This window comes from Diospyros lotus, unplaced genomic scaffold (genome assembly GCF_014633365.1).
Source record: "Diospyros lotus cultivar Yz01 unplaced genomic scaffold, ASM1463336v1 superscaf1, whole genome shotgun sequence".
Lineage (NCBI taxonomy): Eukaryota > Viridiplantae > Streptophyta > Magnoliopsida > Ericales > Ebenaceae > Diospyros > Diospyros lotus.
Window position 1 is genome coordinate 2,479,844 of NW_026267104.1, and position 13,499 is coordinate 2,493,342.

A 13,499-nucleotide genomic window follows, 5' to 3' on the forward strand; every position below is an offset into this window, starting at 1 on the left:
AAAACTGTGAACTGGATTTCAGGTTAGGTAATCCTCCTCTATTCGGGCTTTGGATTGTGGTGTTCTAATATTGAAGAACCTTTACCTTCCATCTTCCAACCAATAATATCACCTTAAAGATAAAGAAGGTAAGACATGATTGGAAACCTCTAGGAAAACCCTTTTCTGCAAGTTGAACGTATGTATTAATGCTCGGTTTGCTGCTTCTCTCCTAGCCTGCATTGAAACAATGCTTGAGACAAAAACAGTTGGCTTGGGTTAGGGTTGAGCTGCTTTTGCTTTCTTGGTCAAAGACATCAATCATATCCACAAATTTGCTTACAAATATGGGCATTTTGTTACATCTGTATCCATCAGAGAGAGTAGCCAGCACTCAATTGCATAATTAATAGACTTTTATTGACCCCACAAAGTGTTCCACCAACTCTATTTATATTGCGGTAAAGTGTGGATAAAGCAAAAAGTAGATTCCTTATTTAAGTTCATGCTCCGTACGCATGGCCTGCGAGCCTGGGTCGCGGGTGCACCATAAGTGGCACGGCCCGTTGTAAGGTCAGCCCATAGGCCTCGTCCATGTTTAGCTTTTCAGGCTCTTGGCCCTCGGGCAATGCCCAGTCGAATGCGTGTATCAAAGTCGCTGTCACGAGCTGAACCATCCGAAGCCCAAGGCTCATCCCCGCGCAGATCCGGCGCCCTGCCCCGAAAGGTATGACTTCGAAGTCATTTCCCCTGACATCGGCATTGGGCCTTTCCCCGCCGGGCAAGAAGCGTTCTGGCCGGAACTCCAGCGGATTGGCCCATGCCTCCGGGTCACGGGCGATGGCCCACACGTTCACCAGAAGAGTTGATCCTTTTGGGATGAAGTAGCCGTTGATCTCGCAGCTCTCGGCCGCCATTCGAGGGAGGGAGAGTGGAGTTGACGGGTGGAGCCGGAAGGTTTCCTTGATGATGGCCTGGAGGAAGGTTAGTTTGGCTAGGTCTGGCTCGGTAACCATCCTGTTTGGGCCCACCACTGAGTCCAGCTCTATTTGGGCCCGGGCCAGAATCTTTGGGTGCCTAATGAGCTCCGCCATGGCCCACTCTATGGTGCTTGCAGATGTGTCCGTTCCTGCCGTGAACAAGTCCTGCACAGTTTCGATTGGGAAATTAAATTGAATTTGAATAAATTTTTGTACATTTGAAGCATGTGGGGTTGTAGAGGAGAGAGAGCGCACCAAGAGCAATGCTTTGATTTCGGTGTCAGTGAGCTTCCCCCCTCCCTCACCGTCGGTGTCAACATCCTTGAGCGAAATCAGAGTGCTCAACAAGTCCGTATGCTTCTGACCGCCGCCGGGGTGGCGCTTGTGCTCCTCGAGAATGCCGGTGAGGAAGACGTCGAAGCGGCGGTGGAGCTTCTTCATCTTGGCGGCAACGCCCTGGAGGTCGAGCCACTCGAGCGCCGGCACGAAGTCGCCAAGGTTGAAGACTCCGGCGAGCACCATCAGCTCCACCACCATCTGCTTGAAGTCGTCGACGCCTCCGCCGCTGTCGTCGTCGCGGAACACTCTCCGGCCCAGCATGACCCGGCCTAGCGCGTTGGTGGCGCAGACTGTCAGTGTTTGCCCTAGGTTCACCGGCCGCGCTTGATCCGCACTCGCCAGCCCGCGCGTCAGCACACCAACCTCCTCCTGTTCACACCTTTAATCTCAGCTGTCGGTCTCATACCCCGTACGTCCATTTTAACTTTTTCCCAATCATATTCGGTACTTTGCCTGATGCCTCCAATGGTTTTTAACCCAAAGGAAAATTCTATTCAGAACCCGAAAATTTACTCTTCAAAACCCACGTCCCATCAAAATTTTCAATAATTTTAATATACCTCTTTTACCCCCACAACCCACAACAAACTCTCTTCTCCGATCATCTCTCATCCTCAGCCATCACCTAAATATATAAATACGCACTCACGCATACTTATACATATATATATACACACAGTATGGCCGCGGCCATGGCAACCGCGACCATGCAATCCAGCGCACACCCACATATACACTCACACACCTATATAAATATATATATACACACTCACACACACTTATATATATATATATATATACAAGTTTCATGGCCGCGGCCATGGCAGCCGCGGCCATGGAAACCCCCGCACCTCGCGGTGCGGGGGTTTCTGCAATCCCCGCACCGCGAGGTGCGAGAGTTTTTTAAATCCCCGCACCTCACGGTGCGGGGGTTTCAGCAACCCCCGCACCGTAAGGTGCGGAGATTTCTAAAATCTCCGCACCTTGCGGTGCGGGGAATCAAGCCTTCCCCAACTGGGAAGGCTTGATTAAATTTGTTTTATTTTATTTATTTTATTTTAATTAAATTTGTTTTATTATAATAAAATAAAATAAAATAAAAATAATATAAATAAATAAATTCTAAATATCTGTATTTTAAGTAATTATAAATTAACTAATTTTAAATTTTAAATCATTGTAATTAAGTGTTGAATTTTTAATACTTAAAAAAATTTAAAATTTATTTTATTGAATTACTTAAAAATATGCATATCTAAAAATCCTATCATCATTTAAAATAATTTTTTTTAAATATATATATCTTTACCTAATTCAATAAGATAAATTTAAAAATCCTATCATCATTTAAAATATATTCTTTTTAAATATATGTAATTATAAAAAAAATATATTTTAAATGATGATAGAATTTTTAGATATGTGTATCTTTAAGTAATTTAATAAGATAAATTAATTAATTTTAAATTCTTTTAAGTATTAAAAATTCAACACCATGATTTAAAATTTAAAATTAGTTAAATTATAATTACTTAAAATCCAGAAATTTAAAAATTATTTATTTGTATTATTTTATTATAATAAAAATTTTAATTAAAATAAAAATATAAAAATATAAAAAGTCTTCCCGACTGCTGGCAGTCGGGAAAACTTGGCTTTCCCAACTGCTGGCAGTCGGGGATTTCAACAATCCCCGCACCTCGCGGTGCGGGGGTTGCTGAAACTCCCGCACCGCGAGGTGCGGGGATTTCTGAAATCCCCGCACCTCGCGGTGCAGGGGTTGCTGAAACTCCTGCACCGCGAGGTGCGGAGATTGCTGAAATTCCCGCACCTCGCGGTGCGAGAGTTGCTAAAAACCTCCGCACCGTGAGGTGCGGAGGTTTTCATGGCCGCGGCCATGCTTTTGTGTGTGTGAGTGTGTATATATATATATAGGTGTGTATGAGTGTGTGTATATATATATGTGTGTGTGTGTGCTGGGTTGTTGTGTGTATATATATATATGTGTCTGTGTGTATATGATGTAGAAGGGAAAGAGAGATGCGAGATGATGGTCGGCGATGAGAGGTGATCGGAGAAGAGTGTTGGCTGTGGTTGTGGGGGGATAAAATAGGTATTTTAAAAATATTAAAAATTTTGATAAGACGTGGGTTGTGAAGAGTAATTTTTCGGGTTCGCGATAGAATTTCCCTAACCCAAATTGTAAAAAAACAACAAAATGGAAAGGGCTCTAGTGGTAGTGGTGGGGAACTCTACTTTTATAATCCATCAAAAGACGTGAGAGGGACGTAACATAAAAAAAAATCAAGTTTATTGCATATATATTATATAGATTTTGATGATATTGGTGTATTCATATATTATATTTTATATAATATTAATATAAATATGTAACACATTAATGAATTAAGTGTACAAATATAATATGGTGAAATTCATAATTTAAATATTTTATTATTTTAATTACATGATAATATATTTTTAAATTAATTACACGTGGCCGTAACAAAAGACTTGCACTTTTGAACTCAATTTAATCCCATAGAAGAAGTTTATATGAATTTCCCAATGTTTATTTTCCCTAGTTTCCAGCTACTAAACCATCAATCTCTCTCTCATGAGCTCTACCTTTCTCTATTTTTTTTTTTTATTTCTTTTAGCTTACTCTTTCTTCCCATCTATTATTTGGAGTATTCAAATAGTAATTTTGTTAATCTGAAATTGGATTTGGCCATAGCAATGGAGAATAATTGAAGACATTACCTCATTGCTTGCATTACCTAATTGTACAGTTGAAAGAGCTCCATATTTTAACGGAGTCCTTCAAGACAGACAGGCTTACATAACGAGGGTTACAAAATTAAAATGCCATCATTTATATTGAATTGGAAAAAGTGCAATGTAACGTGAGCGAGAATATTTTAATTTTTTAGCCTCAATTCTGTAAGTCTAGTTGATAATCTGTCTGACTCTCAAAAATTTAAGGAGGAGGTTTACAGTTACAGAAATTATGGGTAATTTAGGCTTGTATTGTTATTTTCATATTATTACACTGTCATAATTTTATAATACATATTTTTATAAATTTAGAATTTTTTTATTAATAAATTTGTAGTCTTTAACATTCTAACTCAATTTTGACGAAATGTGTAATTAGCTTGAAAATATACAATCTAAGGATATATTCAAAATAACTAAAAAATTAATTTATTATATGTAAAAAAAATTAAAATTATGAGAATTAAATTATGATTTTAGCCAATATAATATTTATGTACCTAGAACTGGTAAGAAGCCTGCAGTAACGTGAAAATGCACCGACACGGCCTGATGGTCAGGGGAGATGTTAGTTATAGAATTATTTTAAAAGAAATTTAACAAAAAAATATTATAATTGAGTGTTTAAATAATATTTATAAAAATTACGATATTATAATTAAAATAGAGAAATATTCCTAACATTTTTACTGTTACGTAATCATCAAAGGAGAAGACATTGAGACAGCAAATATTTGCAAAGGACATAAATTATAAAACACCAAATTTTTGTCATTAAAAATAAAAACTAAATACAATCATAAAAAAATGAATTTTTGTCTTTTTTTTAGATAAATATCATAATTGAGTCTCTAAATAATATTTTTAATTTTAATTTTTTTAGTTTTTAATTAAATGAAATACATGAAAAAGTATAATAATAATAATAATAATAATAATATAACTATAAATACTATATACGTGTATACTCCATTGGATGTAGCTATCTATCCATAGGTTTTTATGACATGAGATAGATAGATAGAGAGAGAGAGAGATTGATTTGACTGACCTGTCGGACATGGCGGAAGTCGTCCAAGGCCTTGGCAGAGAAGAGGTGGACGGAGCAGATTTTCCGGAGCATGCGCCACCGCGGGCCGTAGGGCGCGAATACCAGGTCCTGATAGTTGTAGGCAATATGCTTGGCGCCGGAGTTGGGCGGGCGGCTGGAGAAGTTAGCGTCATGGGTCTTCAGGAACTGCGCGGCCACCGACGCCGACGCCGCTACCACCACGTGCACCATGCCCAGCCGCAGGTGCATGAGCGGCCCGTACACCCGCGCCATGGCGGCGATCGTCTGGTGCGGCTTGGTGCCCAGGTGCGGCAGGTTGCCGATCACCGGCCACGGCTTTGGCCCCGGGGGGAGCGGCCGGCTGTGGCGGCCCCGCAGGCCGAGCAAGCAGTAGAGAAAGCAGGCGGTGGCGAGAGAGTAGAGAATAAGAGCGAGGGGAGTCATAGTGATACCGTTTGGTTTGGTAAAAGGCTCTGTTTTCTTAATCACAAGAGGGGCTTGTTTGAATATATATATATATATATATAAAGATTAGGGGGGACGAGGTTAGATCGCAATAGTTGTTGCAAACCTACCCTTTTATTTTTGTTTCAAAGCACGTGAGGAGGAGACTTGTGGTTTGGGGGCGGCGGGGAGTAGCAGTGGATCGTTAGGTGGCACGTGCCATCCACTCTGAGCCTCAGCTCCGCCAATAGCCACTAATTATTGATCTCCACACCTCCAATATATATATATCATTCAAATAAATAAAATGATTAGTATAAAACACACTTAAAAGCTTTCTTTTCTTTTAATGCTTGCTGCTGGCCTCAATTTCATCGGATTCTCGGTTTGCTATTATTATTATTATTATTAGTTTAAAATCAAATTTATGGATAGTGGTTGTTGACTTCATGGTGAAATATCACAATCAGTTGCCTGTCACTGTTTATTTTCTTTGTTAAGTGATCAATTAAATCCCACATCTTCATCTTCATCCTTCACAGACTTCAGTGGTAAGAACTCTGTTTGTTTGGTTGAGGTAGTATTTGTTAATTAAAATATAAATTAAAAAAAGTTATGATATATAAATATTTTAAAATTTTATTTTTTTAATATATTTGTTAAATTCATCTAAGGATTTTTAGAAAAGAAGTTTCGTGACTTCTATTTAATCTTTTTCAGATATACTTATTTCTTCCTCTCAATCTAACAAATGGTGCATTTGTTCTATAAAGCATTCTAAAAATTTTAATAAACAGTTTAATAAAAAATTTGAAATACTTTATAGACTTATCTTAACTATTTCATATTTTGATCCGAAAAATATTTCGACATTCTCTTGATACAAAATTATTTTACTTATTTTAACAAATACTATCTAAAACTAAAACTGAAAGTTGATTTTAAAGATCTACTATTTTCATAATTTAATGTATTTACTTACAGAAATAAAAATTAATGTATTCAATTTCATTGCTAAGTTGTTCAACCAAACGCCAGGCCCAAACTGCTCCAATCCGGACAATGAAAGTTAGCGCATTGGTCTGGGCCACCTTACTCCAATTGAGAATTTGCAATTAGCTAGGGCTTAAACTCACATATATATATATATATATATGCCCCTTTTTTTTCTTTTGCTGGGTTTAATTAAAAAGACCTAAGTAGCCAACTGGATGTATATATCATTTAATTTTCAAATTGCTACTGCCATAATTAAAAAAATTATTTTAATTAGATAATTACCTAAATTGGTTCGATTGTAATATAATTATCCTTAGTAGGAGAAAGGATTTGTCCTTTATGTAATATAATTATCCAAATGGGGCTTTCTACACCCCCACCACCCCCAAATCTAGGACGCCAATTCTGTTACCCATGGCAATTGTAAGTGAAATGGTGGGAAATTGAATTCAAATTAAATCGATCAATGCAGTTAAAAATTATTTGATTGGGTAATAATTTGATTTGAGAAAAAATCAAACACTGTTTTAATGGGTATGATTTGCTTATAATTTTCATTAAATTCAAATTAAAACCCGAATCGAAACCAAATCGAATATAAATATATATAATATATTAATATATTATATATACACATAATATATATTGACTAATGTATTTTTTTTACAAGTATGAATATTTAATATTTATAAAGTAATTAATAAATAAAAATAAAATTTAATTTTAAATTATTTTATTTTTATCAATTAAATAATTATTAATAAAAATAACTAATTAAATATTTAAAAAAATAAAACTTAACGGGAGTATGGATCAAACTAAGTTAAAATCGAAACCGAATGGTTTGATTATAATTTTTAATTTTTAAAATTAATGAGTAATTATTTGGTTTTGATTTTAGTAATTTAAGTTTAATTTAGTTATAGTTTTGATAAAAATTAAATAAGTTTTCATTTGATATTGTAATAAATGCATCCACTTCTTTAGGGGGAGGTCTTATGAAAATTCAATGCTGCAGCGCTCCACCGGGCCAGCAGCGGCGAGTTACGTGACAGATATAACCTCCTTAACTTTTCTTTCTAGAGCTGTTAAAAGACTGAAACAAACCCAAAACATTAAAAAAAATATATAAGGAAAAAATATGAAGAATAAAATCTTATATTATTATTATGTTAATAAAATTTTTATTTAATTTTTTATTATAATTAAATGTATATTTATTAAAAGTTTGATATTTTTTATTTTTTAATATTCTTTATATTCTCAACTTTTAAAAACTCAAAATATAACCAAAACTTATTTAATGGTGATTTAAAGTTAAAATTTTGACTATTTTCCATGAAGAAACTTTCTCATTTAACAGTTCTAGAATAAAATTTTAAATTTACATATTATTTATGTGTATATTTATTAGGCTTTAAGATTAAGATTATTTTATAATTTTTTTTTATTTGTAATAACTCAATGAAACATATATTAATATATGTTAAAACTGAATTAGAAGCCAGGGTGAGGACACACCGGAGACACCGAAAAGATGCCGAGAAGATGCAGCAGGATTCGGTCGAGGAGATGAGGAGGTGTTGGAGAGAGAGAGAGAGGGGAGAGGGGAGATGCTAGAGTAGACGCCACACAAAGAGAGGAGTCACCGAAGGAGACGCCAGAGAGATGCAGGAGACACCGGCGTCTCTACGTCTCTTACTCTCTCTCTCTCTCTCTCTATATATATATATATAATATACACACACAGAGGAAGAGAGAGAGAGAAGGAGGGGCACGCCGGCCATGTGGAGAGCCTCTATTGGCCAGTAGGAGAAAATTTGAAGGAATGAGAAGCAGCGTAGGAGTATACCTGCATGAGACACGTGGCACACCTCTACTGGCCCAATCCACGAGTGACCCGATGGACCAGATCCAACAAATAATCTCTCGAGGTCTTATTACGAGCTACAGTAACAGAGTTTATTTTATTTTATTTATTTAACAAGAAAAGAGTACCATATACACTGTCCAGCACAACAATAATTGATTCCACATATATCGCCATTATCATATTTGCCTTTACAAAAAACAAAGCCACTTTCATTGAACCAAAAAGGTAGGGGAAGAAAGCCCAATTTGACCAACCACTCTTACACTTCCGAACTCAAACCGTCAATACAATGCATACAAGACAAAAGCCAGAAAACAAGGAAAATACAACTAAAGGAAACCATTGAACTCTACTACTTCAACACCAGCACCAGAAACACAGAACACAGACTCTTCATTCATCCATTTCGTCGTCTTCATCTTCGATTTCTTTGATCCTCGTCTTCTTCATTGCCAGGGCAGCATCACTGTTCCTTGGCCCATCGGATATCTGAATCAGTATATCCGATTTCTGCTCGGTGGCTGCATTGACAAGCCCTCCATTCTTCTCAACCCTGTATGTCAATTCCTTCCTGTTGTATCCAGCATCTATGTAAACAGCTGTGTTTTCATCAATCTCATCCCACACGAGCATTTCAGACAGCTCGGTCACCACCCTCTTCTCCAGCCATCTCCCGATCGGTCTGGCGCCATATACCTGCAAAACAAAGATCCCACACACTCAGCACCAATCCAAGCAATAGAGGGAGAGCTGAACGTTGTAATTGTATGCAGCCTTCTCTTCTTTTCTCTATATGGTTTTGTTTTGTTTTTTTTTTACTTTCAGTAAATATATCTGGCAATGTCTAAATATGCTTACCGGGTCATAACTCTCCGCTAGGATGACATCCAATGCCGCTTCAGTCACACCTAAGGCGACACCCCGCTCTGCCAGGCGGCTGGCTACATCCTTCAACTGAAGCCTAGCAACCTTCATCAGCTGCTCATGAGATAGAGGGTCAAATACCACAATTTCGTCGAGCCGGTTGAGCAGCTCAGGCTTGAAGTGCTTCCTCACCTGTTATATTTATCAACAAATGTAAGTTAATTCCAACTCCAAAGTGGTGAGTGATGGTACATTTTTCGTGGGAATTCAGTGGCATTGTTTCGTTTACCTCTTGCATCACCATTAAGCGTGCTGCCTCCATTGTCGACTTGCCCATTAAGCCTGCCAAGAGGTACTCGGCTCCAAGGTTCGAAGTCATAATGATCACTGTATTGGTGAAATCAACCGTGCGGCCTTGACCATCGGTTAACCTTCCATCATCCAGAACTTGAAGCAAGGTGTTGACAACAGTGGGGTGGGCTTTCTCTACTTCATCAAAAAGAACAACGCTATACGGCCGCCGCCTCACGGCTTCTGTGAGTTGACCACCTTCCTCGTGCCCAACATAGCTGAAAACATCCACACACAGCTAGGACTAAGTAAATCATCTTTGAATCTTGAACCCTACGTAAAATAAAGAAGATTTGACAAACGAACACCCTTACCCGGGTGGAGCACCGATTAATCGAGCAACCGAGTGTTGCTCCATATACTCGGACATGTCAATCCGAATCAATAGATTTTCATCATCAAAGAGTTGTTCTGCTAGAGCTTTTGCAAGCTCGGTCTTCCCAACACCTGTTGGACCCAAGAAAAGGAATGAACCAGTCGGCTGCTGTGGCCTCCCCAACCCGGCCCTTGACCTTAACACGGCTTCGGCAACTGCACTGACTGCCTGATCTTGTCCCACTACTCTTTGGTGCAACCGCTCGGCAAGGCAAATCAGCCTCTGCTTCTCATTCTGTCCGAGCCTTGTTACAGGTATACCAGTCCAGCGAGACACCACCTCTGCAATCTGCTCCGGTCCTACAGTTTCTGTTAGCATCAAATTTTCCTCTGTGCTCCCTTCAAGCCTTGCTATCGCGGCCTCGGCTTCTTGGATTGCACCGGACTTCAGGTCTGCTACTCTTGCCAAATAATTTCTTCTTGCTTCCTGTAAAGTGAACGGGAGCTCCTCCCGCTTCTGTTTAAGTCGGCAAAAATTAAAAATCCTCTTCATCAGCAAAGGCACACGCTTGTTCGTCCGATCATCAAGGCTTGCTATCGCGGCCTCGACTTCTTGGATTGCACCGTACTTCAGGTCTGCTACTCTTCCCAAATCATATCTTCTTTCGGCTTCCTGTAAAGTGAACAGGAGCTCCTCCCGCTTCTGTTTAAGCCGGCGAAGCTCTTCAATCCTTTCTTTCTCCTTTCTATACTTCATCAGCAAAGGCTGAAGCTTGTCCCTCAGATCATCAAGCCCCCTTTTTACCTAAAAGTTTGTGCAAGTTTCAAGCAAAAAGACAATTAGCATCTGTTAATATGTGATTCAAAATATATTGATATGTTATATGTTATTTGATTAATTCATGTGACATATAGTATATGGTATTATATTTTATGTTAAACATAATTAATAAATAAATAGATTGGGTCAAGTATATACTAAATAAGTTGGGTTTGGGTCGCGGATTATGCAGCCCAGCAACCCAGCCCGTGCATTTTATTCTTCCTCGTTAATTCCAGCCGTGTCCTTTGCCCAAAGTATATAAGCTCTCTTTGGGTGATTGAACCGTCACTTTTTCACACACACACACACACGAACAGAAGCCCTAATCTAAGAACAGTCCACGCGAAGAGCTCGATCAGCACGATCACGAAGGAACTCGACGATCAAAACGAACGAAGAACCGCGAGGCGTTTTCGATCTCTGTTCTCACGGTAAGTGTGTATCACTTGGGGCTTTTCTTTGTGAGAGATTGAATTTGAGTGTTGGGTTGCTCGGGGATTTGGAGCATTATACTATGTATAGTTGTCTTGTTTTGGTTTGGTTTCTGATTTGTGAGTGTCCGCGAGGACCTTGTGCGTATATTGTTGTAAATCCCTTGATTATCACTAGTGGATTGACTTGGGGCGAAACCCTGCCGTGAGTAGGATTCTTTCGAATTCGTACATGCTATGTTCATTTTCTGTTCTCGCATCTGTGCATTGTGTTTCTTTCGTTTTATTCGGATTTCTTGGATCGTTGGTTCTTCCATGGTTGTTTGGTTGTGTGATTTATTTCACAGGGATTCTTAACAGCATCTGACAGTAACCAACATCAAGACCTAACTGCACATAATGAATAGAAACTTACTTCAACAAGGCGAGATTTACTAGCTTTGTCACTCTCCTTCTCCAGAGCATGAAGTTCAACTTCTAACTGAATCCTTTTCCTCTCCAGATTATCGATCTCTTCGGGTTGGCTGTCGAGCTGGACCCGTACATTTGCACAAGCTTCGTCAACAAGATCAATTGCCTTGTCCGGCAGATGCCGCCCTGAACGGAGGAAAAACAAAATGTGCATGTGAAACAACTGTTTTTCATAATACCAAGCAGGGGCGGATCCAGGAATTTAGAGCGCAGGGTTGGAAATTAAAAAAATTAATGTAATAAATTTATATAATAATGTTTGCTTGGGGGCAAAGCAATATTTAGTTGGGGGGGGGGGGGGGGGGGGGGGGGGGCGCTGCTTGATTTTTATATATATATATTACTGTTCGGAGTTGGGCTGGGTTTATATATATATATATATTTAGTAAAATTACTGTTCAGTCCCCGCCCCCCGCGGATAGCAGGCAAGTAAATTCACGACCTATATCAGTTTTCAGCATTCAATATGCGCAAGAAAGAAGCCAAAAGTGTCGACTAAAAATAAACTCATACCAGTAATATATCGAGATGATAGCTGTGCAGCTACGACAAGAGCTCGGTCCTGAATTCGAACACCGTGATGTCCCTCGTACCTCTCTTTGAGACCTCGAAGAATACTAATCGTATCTACAACACTAGGTTCGGCCACATAAACTTGTTGGAACCGCCTCTCAAAAGCAGCATCTTTCTCCACATACTTCCTGTATTCCTCAAGAGTTGTAGCACCGATGCATCTGAGTTGGCCCCTAGCAAGCATTGGCTTTAAGAGGTTAGCAGCATCCATGGACCCTTGTGTTCGACCGGCGCCCAGAACAAGGTGTATCTCGTCAATAAAAAGAATCACTTTCCCTTCAGCGTCTTCCACTTCTTTCAAAACAGCTTTCAATCTTTCCTCAAACTCTCCGCGATACTTTGCCCCCGCAACTAATGCCCCCATATCTAATGCTATAAGCCTCACATCAGCGAGATTACTAGGAACATCCCCTCTAACAATTCTCTGCGCTAAGCCTTCAACGACTGCAGTTTTACCCACACCAGGCTCTCCAATAAGAACTGGGTTGTTCTTGTTTCTTCTTGACAAAATCGTAATAACCCTCCTAATCTCTTCATCCCTCCCGATGACCGGATCAAGCTTTCCAGCCTGCTCAACAAGGTCTCTGCCGTAAGTCTTCAGAGCATGGAATGTAGTGCCCCCAGCAGCACTTTCCACTTTCCTTCCTTGCTTGCCACGGAGCTTCTCCACCTCTGCAGTAGTGATCCCTGCTTCCTTGAGAAGATCCCCAATTGGGGAATCTTCCGAAAGGCCAAGGATCAGTTGATCAATGGCTAATTGGGTGTCACCTCTCAATTTCTGTGACGATTGCGCCCGTCGAAGCACCTTAATGAGAGAAGTGCTTGCAGGGATTTCATCCGGGGGAGGGCTTTGCGTGGGGAGTTTCTTCAATGCCTGATTGAAGACCCTCTCAACTGATTTTGCAGCTTCTTCACCACCACCAGCATTGGCAATTGCTTGCCAGAAAATACCATTCGGGTCGGAAATCAAAGCCGTGGCTAAATGAAGCGGAGTGAACGGTACATGCCCGGCATTCGCAGCCAACTCATGAGACCCGGCAAGAGCCTCATTTGTCTCGTGGGTGAACTTGCCCGGATACATGGTCTATTCTTGAACCTTAAATAGAAAACTCTACTAAGAACATAATTCAAACACCCATAGATGATTTAATTCTTGAAGCTGAAATAGAAAACTCTAATAAGAACATAATTCAAATACCCACAGACAAATTTTGCATCCAGTCCCGAT

At 39.4% G+C, this 13,499-nt stretch overlaps 2 protein-coding genes across 2 annotated transcripts; both read right to left on the reverse strand.

Moving 5' to 3' along the window:
- Positions 1-368: 368 nt before the first annotated feature.
- LOC127793114 (flavonoid 3'-monooxygenase) lies at positions 369-5,629 on the reverse strand. The gene is made up of 3 exons (XM_052323899.1): positions 5,128-5,629; positions 1,215-1,667; positions 369-1,124 (listed from the first exon to the last, which is right to left on the reverse strand). Exons 1-3 carry the CDS (start codon positions 5,569-5,571, stop codon positions 483-485), a joined length of 1,539 nt encoding a protein of 512 aa, XP_052179859.1. The 5' UTR covers positions 5,572-5,629; the 3' UTR covers positions 369-482.
- Positions 5,630-8,698: 3,069 nt separating this feature from the next.
- On the reverse strand, positions 8,699-13,367 carry LOC127792959 (chaperone protein ClpB1-like). The gene is made up of 6 exons (XM_052323649.1): positions 12,212-13,367; positions 11,643-11,824; positions 9,973-10,778; positions 9,597-9,876; positions 9,302-9,499; positions 8,699-9,139 (listed from the first exon to the last, which is right to left on the reverse strand). The coding sequence occupies exons 1-6, from the start codon at positions 13,350-13,352 to the stop codon at positions 8,837-8,839; spliced, it is 2,910 nt and encodes a 969-aa protein (XP_052179609.1). The 5' UTR covers positions 13,353-13,367; the 3' UTR covers positions 8,699-8,836.
- Between the last annotated feature and the right edge of the window lie 132 nt (positions 13,368-13,499).